General features: G+C 33.4%; 1 protein-coding gene across 1 annotated transcript; it reads right to left on the bottom strand.

The window, feature by feature from the left end:
* Nucleotides 1–563: 563 nt before the first annotated feature.
* Nucleotides 564–4990, bottom strand: LOC127107913 (SAL1 phosphatase). The gene is made up of 8 exons (XM_051045259.1): nucleotides 4715–4990; nucleotides 4547–4622; nucleotides 3888–3961; nucleotides 3608–3813; nucleotides 3302–3512; nucleotides 3118–3216; nucleotides 2835–2988; nucleotides 564–992 (listed from the first exon to the last, which is right to left on the bottom strand). Exons 1-8 carry the CDS (start codon nucleotides 4955–4957, stop codon nucleotides 829–831), a joined length of 1227 nt encoding a protein of 408 aa, XP_050901216.1. The 5' UTR covers nucleotides 4958–4990; the 3' UTR covers nucleotides 564–828.
* Between the last annotated feature and the right edge of the window lie 10537 nt (nucleotides 4991–15527).

Below are 15527 nucleotides of genomic sequence, written 5' to 3'. Positions count from 1 at the left end.
CCATCACAAGGGCACATTTTATTTAATTTGTGAATACAATATTGTTTGTTAAGTATCTAAAGTAGAAATTTGCATCTTCAAGCAAACTATATATGCTATGATAATTAAGTTTTGACTGTTTACTTTAACACACCCAATCGACCCGGGCATATTTATTATTGTATTAGGCTAGAGCATTTTTTAAATACATACATTGGATATGCTCTTGATTTTATCAAATATTTTAACATTTTCTGCTGTGTCATGGATGGGCCCACTAACCTAAATTTTTATTATCAATTTTGTTCTCATTTTCTTCTATCATTGAATATTTTTTATTTGTTTTACTTACACGGGTAAGATACTGTTGTTTGACACAGTAAAACCATAACTAAGATTAGAAAACAAACAAATGCGTGTCTAATGAATAATCTTGCACGGAAATAAACATCACAAGTTACACCGAATACACTCAAAATATTGTGATGTTATAAACACTAAAAACATGAAACAAACTTTAGATGCATGATGTCAGAGTCAGCCATTTCTTGTTGAGCTGTGTTATTTAAACACAAGATTTCAGATTGCATACATAACATTATATCTTGATATCTATCTCTCACTTATCCTTATACATACTACACTGATTTCTAAAATACATATAAAAATAGTGACACCGTATTTGGTGTCCACTTTTGATATTGAAACATCATTGGTGTTTTTTGTTATCTTAACATTCACGAAATTTAAGGTTTTAATTGAAATGCATAATTGAAGGGAAGGTTCGTATAACTGGAGCTGAATACAAAATGAAGAAGCTCAATAGTAGAATCATATGCTTGGCAGATATCACAAGGATGATGCTTTCTCGTTGAGGGATTCTTTCACTGCTCTTAAAAGCGAAGGCATCAGGTTCTTGTTTGTAACAATAATACCAGTATCAACATCAAGAAACTTTCCTTTTGAGAAGTCCAAAGGGTTCCCTGCAGCATCTGAGACAATGCCTCCAGCTTCTGCACAAGTTCAATTGTCAAACAATTAGGATACAAGATTAGAAGTTGTGAATTGAAGACACAATCAAAAGACCTTTTTCACAGTACCGGAACGAAATACTGCAACATGTCAACCAAAATCACAATTTTGTGCTCCAATCTCAATCATAGAAATATTAATCCTAGCTACATAAATTTCTATTCTGTTTGTTTCAAATTTTAGTCTGGCATTTATTTTCTTGAAAATAAATTATGTTTTCCTTCAAGGTGTTACAACTTAAATCATTACTGCATATAAATTCCAAGACACTGAACTAGCTCCAGAGTTCAGAAAAGAATAGAAAAAAAACTCCACAGATACAGTAGTTTGGTTCTCTAAATCAGTCTCACTGCAGATCCTTCCCTGAATCATAGAAAAACCATTAACCTTTCGACTCCAACGTTTCACTATGAATGGCGTCGTGATCATGTACGAAGAAAATGTTGGCCAAATGGTGTAGTGAAGCATTGACTTAGGAAGTTAGGATTCAAACAGAAGCAAGTAAAGTTGTATGATAGACTTATGGTAGTAAAGGAAAAATTGAAGGCTTATTGATCGTTAAACAGAGTAGCTGCTTGATTCTGTAAGCAATAACATGATGTTTAAGAGAACAAAAGACAAAACTCATACTCCATGATGTATGTTCAAAGACTTATAACATAGATGTAAGAGAGAACCATCCGTTGTTTCCGCCAATTGACACTCCGCCTCCTCTTCCACCCAACATCCTCCATCGTCGTCATGACTTCAACCTGCCCCCACTCACTGTGCTTCTCTCATCATCCATTTCCAGAACGTGTGCTCACGCTCAAAATAAATCCATCAACCACTTTTTTATGTTCTCAGCATTAAAATTGTTTTTTTTTGTCAACTAGCCTAGTGGATTGAATTCACCTTTTAAAGGTGAATAAGTGGGATGTCGCAAGTTCGAACCTGCGCATCTGCATCTGATGTCCCAACACAGCTACCAATTGAATTGCCACTAAAATTGTTTTCAAATTACTTTAACCAAACAGATTTTTCTTTTGCTTTTAAAAATAAAATTGTTTCATGGAACAGTTTTTCAAAACAAGAAAGAACACAGTCAAACAAGCCCTAAATCTGGAAGTTATTGTGGCTTACTTTAAGTAGGACAACCAAGAAAATATTGGCCCACTTCTTGAACATGATAGCTGAAAGGTGGGGGCAATAAAGCACAGATACGCTAAAATCTGCCAAATCGTACCCAATACGCTATGATATGTTGTTGACACGTATTGAAGGAGTATCCGGATTTTTTCTTTAAAAAAAAAACGACGGGCGGTTGATAGATCTCCAATACACCACAGGTACTGCCAATTTATCTCTTGATTGTTCATTTTTCCATTACATGAATCAAACTTTTTCTTCCTTAATTACTCTTCTCTCAACTTTAATTACCACTTCTCTCTCCAACGTAATTTGTGACGCACCCATTTAATATTCTCTGGAAGTTACCATTTTTCAGGATTGCTTTCTTTTTCCCAAAATTCCTTTACCAATTATCAATTGTTGCAAATTCAATTCCATGGGTTAGTGAGTTACTTATTAATATTATCCATTATTCCAATATCTTAGTTTAGATTTAATATTTAGTAATGTGTTAAAAGTTGTGTTTTATGTTTGGTTTTTGTAAGACAATTATTTAACTAATGTCTAAATTTATTTTTTTATACATGTATCAAAAACATGTTGTATCTTATATTTTTCAATGACTGACGTATCTTACACCCATAACGTATCCATGCTTCATTGACTGAAAGGAAATCATTTGTAACCAAAAGACAAACAGGAATGAAACACACCTGTCACAACAATACACCCAGCAGCATGATCCCATATTTTTTCACGGTATCCTTTGTGGGGGAAACGCAAATATATAGCTCCATCTCCTCTCGACAGAGCTCCATATTTTGCTTGGCTGTCAATTCTGACTGGCGGTGCTTTGACACCGAGTTTCTGTTCATGAAATCATAATGTTCAATTCAAGGAATGTCATCAGATTAAATCTAAAAACTGCGAGATAAAAGAAAAAATAAATAAATAATTATAAAAAGGAAAAATGGTTAACAATAGAGATAGCATTACTTCTGCAATAGTGCTGGATAAGTCATGTGAGGAGTGTGCTGCTTCATAAGATTCAAAAAATGACGCTTCTTCTGGATTATCAACAGCACTAACATTCACCTGGATGGTGATAACAAGACAGTTGATCATAACACAATTGTCATAAGCAAAGGTTTCACATAACACAACATTCTATCAGAACCACCTTAGTCTGTGTAGAGCCATCCAATGCCTGCATATATGTTCCATCACCAACTTTAGCAAAGAAAAGACACCCAACTTCATTTGAAGAAGAATGCTGCTCATTACGGCCAATGGTCGCCAGTGGAAGATTTGGGCAAGCCAAGACACCCAATACGACCTTACCTTCATCTAACAAAGCTAATGCTATGGCATATTGGTCTCCTCTTACAAACCTGTAATGTCATCAGACAAGCAAAATCTACTTGGTGACTCAGCACAATGAATTTTAGTCAGCACGATGAATTTTTGTTTCACGAACGAAACATACCCTTTAGTCCCATCTATCGGATCCAAAACCCAGTGGCGACCAACGGAACCACCTTCGGATTTACCACTATCAATGGCCTTAAGCACATCATCCGTTGTTAAAGTAGAAAAGCTATGCGATCCTTCATTAGCGACAGTATCATTGACAAGATCTGTAATGCGCCTCAGTGTATCCTGGCCACTTTCCTTACGAAGATCCCCTGAATCCTGATAAGAGTTGGATTTTAAGAAAAGAAACAGATTCTGCATGTTCAAGAAATCTGCAAGAGTTACCATTTTACCTCCTCGGCTACTAGTGAAAATGGTTCAGAAGGAAGCTCTCTCTCAAGTGTCAAGCTGACCAAGGCCTGTGAACCTGTCAACCAAATGAGATTAGAAGCTCTTCAAAGACTAAGGGTCTATTTAGATCGACTTATTTGAATTTATCTACAGGGATAAACACTTGTGAAACTGTTTTGGTAAAGCTTATGGAAACAACTTATGACATGTCCATAAGCTAGTTTTAGCTTATTTAAATTCTCCGTGATAGTTCATGAAAACAGCTTATAATTTATATGAAAAACATTTTGACTTTATCATCTTTTGCTATAGAAATAGCTTATACATAAGCACTTATGTGAGAAGCACTTATGCTATAAGCACTTAAGTAAGTTATTTATACAAAATAGGTCCTAAAAGCTAAAGTTTATTGGTGAAGGCTCAAGAATGGTACCCTCATGCAAGAGCCTAATGAAACAGAATAATAGCAAAAGCCGAAGCCTGTGTTTTGCTTATATATGGCAAAATATGCAGACCTAGTGGAGGACTAAACCTCCAACATCAACACCATCACCAAAATCCGAAAGGCTTGAGCATAATAAACTAGTCACAACAGAAGCAGAAACAAGCTTCTGTATGAATGTTTGAATGAAAAAACAAGGGAAATGAAAGCGTTTCTAACCATAATCAGCAACAGTGACGGGACTTTTGTCTGATTTAGAGTGAACATCAGATTGCAAAAGAGCCTTCTGCACTTTCTGAATCAACAAACCAATCCATACAATACAAGCAAGAAATCAATTGTTGTTGTTTTAGGGTTACAGAATGAAGAGATTGGGGAATGGCGTACCTGGCAGAGACGAGCAGCGAGAGTGGCTGCTTTCTTAGCAGCGGCGAGCTCTTTGTCGTAAGACATTGAAGAAACTATTGTCGTTAATGGAGACCAGGTACAAGACAGTGAAGAGGATCTTGTCGTTGACGAGAAACAAGAGAGGGTTGTGGTGATGGATTTTCTCCTGATGGATTCGCAACAGCTCCAATCCTTTATTGCTGCTGCTCTTGTTGCTACCAACCAACGTGTATGTGTCACCATTTTCCGTTCTCTTTATTTTTTTTACACTCTTAAAAAGTTGTCATCGCATTTTAGGATATAATATAACACCTTTTTATTAAGAAAAAAACTAAAATACTTTTAAGGATTTACACAAGTCAATCATAAAAATATTGAGAAAAAAATTAAAATATAGTATAGTGTATATAGTTTAAAAAAATATATGGGTCCGCAAAGATTTATATTTCAATTTTTAAAATGCAAAATCTATATTTTAGAGTTTTAATTATAAAGATACGTAAATTTATCAATTGTGATATTAAGTCATATGTAGAGTAAGGTGTAAAATATTATCATAGATCAAATATACCATTCATCAATAGGCTCTATCTGAATCAATATAATTTATCAATTTTCATATAAAATCATCAAATCTTTTAAAAAGAAAGTATGTCAATATCAAACATTTTGAAAACAAAAATATTTACAGTGATCCATCAATTAAAAGTTTGTTGAAGTGTATAACACGTACCGTTGATTATCTCAATTCAATTTGCATAAAAACATCCGCATAAAAAAGAAATTTTAAGATTAAGATTAGTATTGAAGCATCAAAGAAAAAGGAAAAGTTGTTTACCAACTAACTTAGTGCTTGGAATACCTCTTTATACGCTACATTGATAGAAGTCATACATAATTCATTGTCCTTGTTGTGTATTAGTCTTTTCAAATCATTCTTGCTCTTAACTCTTGAAAATGCTACATACAATTGTCCATGAATAAAAACAGGAGTAGGCAAATATAATCCAACAGTGTCAAGTGATTGACATTGGGATTTATTGATTGTCATTGTGTATGAGACAATGATCGGAAGTTTTCTCCTAACCAATTTAAATGGCCATGGTGATTAAGAATGTGACATAAACATTCGAGGAATATAAATTATGATACAAATGTTCTTTCCTAACATAATTTTGGTCTCAATGGCGAGAGTTAGTAACCTTGTCACGATCAATATTGTTTCATTACATAAAATTTCGAATTTGTATGACGGGGATTCCAACTTTCAATTTAATCTTGTGATTTGATAAACTTGATTTTCTTAGAGAACTCAAAAATTCTGGTGTTAGAACATCATAAGCTTGATTATAATTGCCTTTCACTTTATCAATTAAATCAGAGCTCATATATTATTTTTCTTCTCCTTCAAAATTGAATAAAAATAAAACATTAAAACAATAGTAATATAATATAATAACAGAATTGTTATATGCACAAATTAATGTAACTTGGCGCTTTTTTACCTGGAATCAAGTTTAATACATAATGATTGATTTTTTTTCCAATACTTCAATGGTTGAAGCAAGAATAGCTTTGCATTGTAAGAACTCTTCATTTTTGTAAGTTTCTAACAAATTAGGATAAGTGCTCTCAACAATTAACCTTATAGGATCCTAAAAGATGGATATTAAGAGATCTTGAGGATTCAGCTAGTTCTGACGAACTTGTATTTCGTAAACTTTGTTGGAGTCTCATATTTTTTGTTAGCGTAAGAACCTAACAATAATCTCATACATAAGATGAGTTAATTGGAGCATGTACTATATCAGAGTGACCTCCTTTTGGAACAACAAGAAAAATCTATCTAAAATCTCCTCCAAAAACTACTACTTTGTCACCAAATATGGTATTCCCAAAACCTTGGAAGCTCGTGGCATCTTTAAGGGTTTTATCTAAGGTCTCAAAGTTATTTTTATGAGACATATGAGCTTCATCCAATATTATCAAATTTATTTGTACTAATAATTATGAATGCACATTATTTTTCTCAATGTTGCAAGTAGAGTTATCAAATGTTGGTACATAATTTTGAACTTTGAATGTGTTGTCCTTCCACATAGCAATAATACGATGTTATCCCACTTGAAGAAACAGCAAGAACAATATTTTTCTGCGAGCGCAACGCCCTTGATAAAGTTTTCCACATGAAAGTTTTTTGGGTGCCTCCATAACCATGTAAAAAAAACACCTCACATCTTAGATTGTTCATCGCTTGGATGATTTTATGATATATTACATATTGATCATCTATCAATCAATTGAAATGTAAGGATTATCAATAAATATAACACATTATCACTTAATAGAATATTTTTAACATCTGGATTATTATGGTAATAAATAAACTACCTATAAGTGAATGAAATAAATCACGGAATGTTTGTTGTTCATTATCGATATTGTAATCACGTTCTTCATAAATCAGTTTGTTGCTTATGTGTCATGTGACATATGAATTTGGATAAGGCATACCTTTAAAGTCCTTCAAACTTCTTCGATTTGCTTGCAACAGATTTTCAGTTTCAATTAATGTCAAAGTTCTTGTATCTTCCTCTGTCAATTCCAACTATGTGAAAGTATATAAAAAAACATAACTTTATTTAAATCAGAAACAGTAAGATTCGGTAACCACTAAGATGACTATAAATATTGTAGAATATAGTGGTGAACAAAATAAGATCCTTAAAAATGTTATGATTCAAAGATGTGTTATGCATAGAGCTGTCAAAATGGGTTATCTGACCCTAAACGGACTCGTCCTGAAGGGCCTCGGGCTTTTTAGGGTTGGCCCCAAAAAACCTTGTTATAATATGAGCTCAAAAATTACTACCTGAGTCCGACCCTATACGGACTTCGGGCTACCCGGTCCTAAAAAAATTAATAAAAATTAATATAAAAACTCCATAATATTTATTATAAATATAATAAAAAATTATTATGTTAAATATAACACATTTTTAAGTATTATGAATTTTAAGGCTTGAGCCCTATGAATTTTCGGGTTTGGCAGGCCGACCTATATGGGCTAGCCCATTTTGACGACTCTAGTTAGAAAATTTTACCCTATACCCCTACAATTGTACCCATACCCCTACATTAAATTTTTTTTGACCAAAATACCCTCATTTCTGTAAAAAAAAAAAAAATTAAAAATTAAAAAAAAAACGTACCGGAAGACTTTAGGAAAGACTTCCGGAACACACATAATGTATACCGGAACACTTCTCCAAAGAGTTCCGGTATGCAAATTTTTTTGAATTTTTTTTTATCTGAACCGGAACTCTTTCCTTAAGTGTTCCGGTTTGCTTTTTTTGTGTTCCGGAAGTCTTTCCTAAAGTCTTCCGGTTTGGAAAAATATATACCGGAAGTCTTTTTGCAAGAGTTCCGGTGCGAGGGGTGTGAAAGTGTAATTTTTGCAATTTTCAACTGAATGGTAAAAATGAAATGGTAAATTGGTTAAAACCAATTAAGGGTAAAATGGAATTTTTTAAATTTTTGTAGGGGTATGGGGTTAATTGTAGGGGTACAAGGTAAAATTTTCCTCTAGTTATCTAGAATTTGATTTGAAATCTGCTTTGAAATAATTGAAACATTAAAAAATGTGTTATGCAGAATCTATTCCAGCATACATAAAGCTTCAACAGTTTGATTGATATTAATATTATCTTAGATAAAAACAATAAATTAAAAATAAACTATGACAATACACCAAATAATGAAGTTGTTTAATATGGGTTACATGAGGTTATATTTCAATACTACATACAAAATAAACACAGTAATGTACAAATTATAATGAATTATAAAATCTTGCATAATCAAGCAATTCACATTACCGACAACTGTAATCATTATATAAAATAGTAAAATATCAAAAATATAATACTCAATTACCTCTGTTACTTGACTTGTTTCTTTGTCATAGAGAATATTATAATACCACAATTTTGCCCTCATTCAATAAATCAACACACTCATTGTAACATTTGCTTCACTTGCAAAGATAATATGCATTTCATCTTGCATAATGCTTAAAATATCGACAATAAATTTTTGGATCTACAGACAGACTAGTTGAATGAATTTTCAAATGCACGTGAAATTATTGGGCAAAAAAATTCTAAATCGAACTTGACGTCAATTTTATTAATTTACATTTTTCGTAGTTTAACTTGACGTGTTCGTTTGATTTTTTTGACTCATTTTTCATCGAATTTTGACCAGTCTGAGCCATTTTAACCGGTCATTTTTTACTTCAAAATTTGATCACAACATGTATGTTTTTCCAAAGTTATTTCGCACTAATCATTTTGGTGCATTCATTTTAATTTTTCGTGCATTTTTGCGTCTGACTTTTATTCATTTTTATTCCTTTTATTTTTGTTCTTTTGATCAAAATGTCAAATAAAAAAATAGAATTAAATAAGTATTCAATTAATTTTTTATTTTGTTTTATTATACTTTTTTTAGATTTTTATTTCATTAACTTTGTGATGTGTCATGATTTTGATTATAAAATATCTAAGGGCATATTTAGAATAAAAATAGGTTGCAACCTTAATACTTTTATTATATATTTATAATTTGATTGCCTCGGGAAGGAAATCACTCAACCAACCAAAGACACGAAAGATGCACCTCTTCCTATCATTAGTGTATCTCAAATTTGAAAAAAGAAAATACAAAGGAAATCGGCCAATAATGCGTTGCCACACCTTCATTGGATTTCTCTCTCATATATTTTCACTTACGCCATATTCAAACAGAAATCACCATTCACACATCATAATGCATCTCCTTTATTCATTTTAATTATGCTGCAATTCTTAAAAACCGACCTTTATTTTTCTTATTCACTTCATCATCTCCATAAATGAGAACAACACATACTTAAACCTCCATTAAAACTACATATTACTCCACCCACATAATATCTCATTTCTCATCCATTCAAACTTCATGAGCACAACACCGTAAAAATACCATTTTTTACGTCAACTACACGAGAATACCATCATCCCACCTACACACCATAATCTCTTATTTCCATGTAAGCTCTAGAGACCAATACTTTTGGTACTTGTATCGAATTATTTATTAATAATAAAAGGTTTTTTCTTTATTATGTTTGTTTAATAAAGTCCCTAAAATAGCTAGTCCGTTTAATGTATCAAGTGTGACTTAATCATAAGATCATATTAAACATAAGGACACGATTCTTAAAGTATCTGTAGTCGAGCTTTATTGTGAAGTGGGATAACATTAAAGCATTAAGACTATTATGTATATAGACTGATGATCACATCTCATGGATCATGGATAAGGAGTTATCAAGTCTTAAACATAGGTATGAATATTAAGAGTAATATTTATACTAGATTGACCCGCTATGAGAATACTATATAGAATGTTATGCAAAGTGTCATAAGTTATTCTCGTGGTGATAATGGTGTATACCACCCTTCGACCTGAAACCACTATGGACCTTAGATGTGGAGTCAAGTGCCTTATTGCTAATTAAACATTGTCCGTAATTGGATGACCAAAAAGACAGTTGATGGGTACTCCACGAAGCATGTTAAGGGACATGAGTTACCTAGATGGAATTTGTCCATCCTACGTAACATGATAAATGTCTATGGCCCAATATTGAACTAGACAAGGATGACACGGTCTATGCCTTGTGTTCAATATAAACATAAGGGCAAAAGGGTAATTATATACATAAGTATTATCACAAAAGGATTTGTCAGATCACATGACATTTTCGTGTCTTGGGTAACAGTGATGTGTTGTTAGATACCGCTCACTGTGTATTATGTTAAATATGTGATTTAATATAATTGTCAATGCCGCGAAAACCTACAGGGTCACACACAAAAGGACGGATTAATGAGAGATAGAGTAACTAAGGAACACCGTAAGGTATGGTGCATTTAAGTGAATTGTAGAACATCGTAAGGTACGGTGTACTTAAGTAGAATACGAAATATGGTAAGGTACCACACGCTTAAGTGATTTTGGCATATTATAAGATATGTGCCACATACACTTAAATGGGCTTTTTAGCTTGCAGCCCACACAAGTGGTTCTATAAATAGAACCCTTGTGCAAAAGCATTTGTGCTGTTGCAATTTTGTTTCTCTCTCTCTCACACACACAAACTCAAAGCCTTCATTCGTAGCACTTAGCACTGAGATTGAAGGAATCCAATCGTGTGGACTGAGTAGAGGCGTTGTCATCGTTCAACGTTCGTGATCGCTCCATAGATCTGCATCAAAGGTTTCAATCGCCACAAGAGGTAACGATTCTATCATTGATCATGCCCATTCGTAAGGATCACTAAAGGAGAAAAAGTTTAAATTTCGCTGCATTTTGGATCGCCCTTCTCCTTCAGTGGTATCAGAGCCACTTACGAAACCATGCATCTGATAGCTATTTATTTTCTATATTTTATGTATTAATACGATTAAAAGACATAATGAATCAAAGAATAAACGAGTAATTAAATTTGGTATCATGTGTGTACGATTTGGATGATTGATGTTGACTATGCTTCAGAATCCGACGTTAGTATGGTGAAGCAGCGATACATCTATCGTCCATAGGTTAAGCAATTGAGATCGATCAAGTTATATATATGAGATAAGTAATCCTGATGCAAAATACGGTATATATGATATATTGTTTCTGTTTCGTTCATTCAAACACTTAATGGTTGTTTTCCTTTGAGCGATCAATGGTCATTCGCTTCTTGATCAGACATTAGTATGGTGAAACAATGACGTGTTGATCAATCATACTGAATTAACAATCGAGGTGTGTTTGACGGACTGAAATTGGTGCATTAGGGTTAATGACGGTACAAGGGTTGTGTTGTCAAAGAGTTATTCGATTAGGGTTATGACTGCGCAAGAGTTGTGCTTTAAAGTATCAAGTGTTGATGCGAAAAACGACGTCAATTTCAAATGAATTGTTCATTAAAAATTTGAGTCGGGGCGCTGCCCCTTTGACCCCCGTTCGCTGACGGGGCAGCGGAACCCCCGGCTAACTCTGCGTAGTGTGATCGGTCGCTGAAATTTAATTTGGTTTTAATTAATTAACAGAATTTAAATTAATAATAATAATATGTTTATTATTATTGTCTTGTGGTGATCGGTTATGGCCTTAGTTTTCCTTTATTATGTTTTGGGATTTTAAAATATGACATGCGTGTCGTGCCTCTCTTTTAATCTCTTAATGTAACTTCTTTTCTTATCTCACTCCCTCGTATGTAAAACGAGTTTCTTTTATGTAATGTAATGTTATGAAGAAAGAGAAGAATGCAATATCAAAGGAGGACAACCTTGAAGATCTTGCTTGGAGAAGCTTAGATCGTTATTAGGTTAGCTTAGGTTCTTTCATTAGCTTGAGAGAACAATTGCGCTAGGGGCCATAACTATTTCATTATGTATGTTGATGCATGTGAATGTATGTTGATGTATGTGAGAGGCGATTTATATGAAAAATAAGCTGGTGAGATCAAAATAATTGAAAATTCCCTCAAATTAAATATTAAGTTTATGCTTTCCAAGTTTTAGCACTCATCAAGACTAGTATCGGATAATGTAGGTTTCGCCTACGCGAGGTGCATGTTCTATATTAGTAAGGTGCGATGGGATAATTGTAATATCGAATTGCTAAAACAATGGGTCAAACTTAACTAAACAAATTATAATAAGATTATATATGTTTAGAAGCAAGAGTTGGAAATGATCCATGTGATGGATTAAAATAAGGAGTTATTCACCCAACTAAAATATTTGAGAGTTGTATTAGATACAATTGGAAGGAGTTCCTACCTAAATAACCTAGTTTTGTGCAATCCGCCTACACGGACTTAAAACAAAGTGAAATGTGGATCTCGACCCACTAGAAAATCTTCCAACGGGATTTTCCGAATCAAATGGTGAGGGTCATTTATTTTGAGTAAAATAGTGGGAGCATATTTAATTAAAGGCCTAATTAAATATGTTATTGATACTTATATTTTCATTATTTTCATTATTTTCATGTAGATTACCATGACAACAAACACCTCTAACAACATTTTGCGATCAATCCTTGACAAGGAAAAATTTTCTGGGACAAATTTTCTGGATTGGCACCGAAATCTGAGGATTATCCTCAAACATGATAGAAATTTGTTGTAAGACCTCAATTTTGACCCTAAGATCCCTCATGCAATTTCATCATAAGCATTAGCATTGGGATCATACCTTGGCATCCTCCTTACCCCTTTTTCATTGGGTTTGTTTTGGGAGAGATCATCAAGCACTATATGGTTGTATCATACTTGTATATCATCATTTTACTAACCAAAATACAAAAATATGTCTTTGCATTTGCCTAACTCTTTTGTAGGTAGGACATTATCACCATTGATCTATCAAGTTCATATTTAGGGTTTGAGACCCTCATGACAAAGAGCACAACCATGAATTGATACAAGAATGGTTATGAGCATCATATATGAGTTCCATTGATTCCTATATGTTATATTGATCAAGTTTTCTTCAAGAGTTTGAGGGTGATTTGCCTTGGAAACCCTAGTTTGACTAGGTATCTTGAGTAACTTCTCCAACAAGCTATCTCACCAATTGATCAAATTTCTAAAGGGATACTTCAAAATTCATCATCTTATGCATATATGATCTACCATGAGCCAAGAAAGTCCAAAGAATTGAAGGTTAGCAAGTTGGTTGGTGGTGGTTGGCCGGATGAATTCATCTGATCAAAACTGGGTCTCCCTAGACCCTATCTCCTACAATTTTCACCATATGAAAATAATTCCAAGATAAAAGTTACTCTAAATAACATTCCAAACAGCTTTCATGTCGAGACATAGAGCTAATTTTGCTTGGAAAATCATTTTCTATGTTGAAACATTATAGGTCATTTTGTCTAAACCCTAATTTGAAAGTCAACTTCCCAAGGTCATAACTTGCTCAATTTTTATTATATGAAATATTTCCGAGTTGCACAATCAAATTCAATATGTCTACTTCAACTTTTATGTTTGGAGTGAGAGATAATTCAACTTTTAGGACCATGTGATATGAGGTTACATTATAGGTCACTTTTGACCTATACCATTGAACAAGTGATTTTTCCAAACTTCAAAAATGCATAACTCTATCATTTCAAATCCAAATGACATGAAATTGGTGACCATTTTGAATGTCTTTGAAATATATACAAACTTTATGAAGACACGTTTCTCATTTGAAGCTCATATAAAAAGTTAAGCAAGGTGGAATATTGAGATATATGGCTTGACACTTAGAAAAATTTCAATATGTTGAAATTTTCAAACTTCCACCTCAAATTTTATCATGTTACAAGCTCCAAATGAAAAAGTGGTGAACATGAAAGTTGTTCCTCTTGATCTAACCTTTCCAAAAAGTCTAATTTCATCTATTTTGGATAAGAATTGCTAGGGTTGCGCATGGCATGAACATTGCATCATAAATTGGCAATGATCAAACTTCAAACAGCTGTCTACATTTGCCTTGCATCCCAAGTTGATTTTAGACTTACTCACATTTAATTATGGACCTAAAGGAATGATTTCATGGGCCTGTACACGCCCATGCACACATGCATCACTCATTGCCAATTTTGGAAAGTCATTTGGAAGGTGAAAATATCACATGATCCAGCTATAAATAGAGCTCCATATGCTCAGAATTCAACAGACATTCGCGCCAGCTTTGATCCTAAACCTATAACCCTTCCATTTGAGAGGATAATCCTGAGAATTTCCATTGGAAATTGAGTTGAATTCTCACTGTTTTGAGATTCAAAACTCCAGGGATCCAAGAGCTTTTGTGCATTCTAATCTACTCCTGCAAGCATCCTGAGCAAGATCAAGCAGGAGCCAAAGCAAGAATAGTTGAATCCAGACCTGCATTGAAGGTATTTTCCAGAAAATTTCATCTCTTCAATTCTCTCTTAATTCCACTCAATTCTCTTGGATCTTTGGTTGTCTGAAGTCCTACCAATGTAGGCAAGAAGATTGAGTTGCTTAGAGGTCAAATCGAAGCAACTCAGTTGACACACCTCAAAATTCAACTCCTCATATCTTTCTATATATTTGGAGTTAGTTAAAATTGAGGTCAGATTCGTGCTCTACGCCATTTTTTCTTTCAGATCATGTCCTCCTTTTTCATTTTCTTGATGGTGATGAGTGAACCAATCCGACCAGGGTCATCGGAGAAGATGACCGGCCTTTGGACGCCGGTGATGTGTTCACATGGTTCATAGCCATTAATCCTATTCAAATTTTTTTAATCTCATACGTTGTTTTTAAATACCAAGCCTATGCCGCGTTGACTCAAGTCCACCATAGAACGCGCGCTGGTGGCCACTTGATCTGCCACCTTAATTAATGAGGGAGATCAAATAGTCCACGTTTTTTCTGATTATTTGAATTTCATTTTAATTGCTTTATTTTCATTAATTCATATTAATTTTAATATTGATCCAAAAACTATGAGAGTTTCACCAAATAATTTCAAATAATTTCTTCTTTCATATTCTGAATTAAAATTATTTTTTGGATCATTATTAATATTTTTCATGATTTAATTGATTTTGCATTTGTTTTTAATTGTTTAAAAACACTTTTAAATCTTCAAAAATTCTGAAAAAAAATTCTCCAAGGTCCTTTGACCTTGTTTGACCTATGATAAATCTCATGGCCATTTATTTGGTATTTTGATGAGGTTTT

This window comes from Lathyrus oleraceus, chromosome 7 (genome assembly GCF_024323335.1).
Source record: "Lathyrus oleraceus cultivar Zhongwan6 chromosome 7, CAAS_Psat_ZW6_1.0, whole genome shotgun sequence".
In the NCBI taxonomy this organism is placed as follows: domain Eukaryota; kingdom Viridiplantae; phylum Streptophyta; class Magnoliopsida; order Fabales; family Fabaceae; genus Lathyrus; species Lathyrus oleraceus.
Note: the sequence above shows the minus strand (reverse complement) of the source record. Positions and strands in the feature narration are given on the sequence as shown.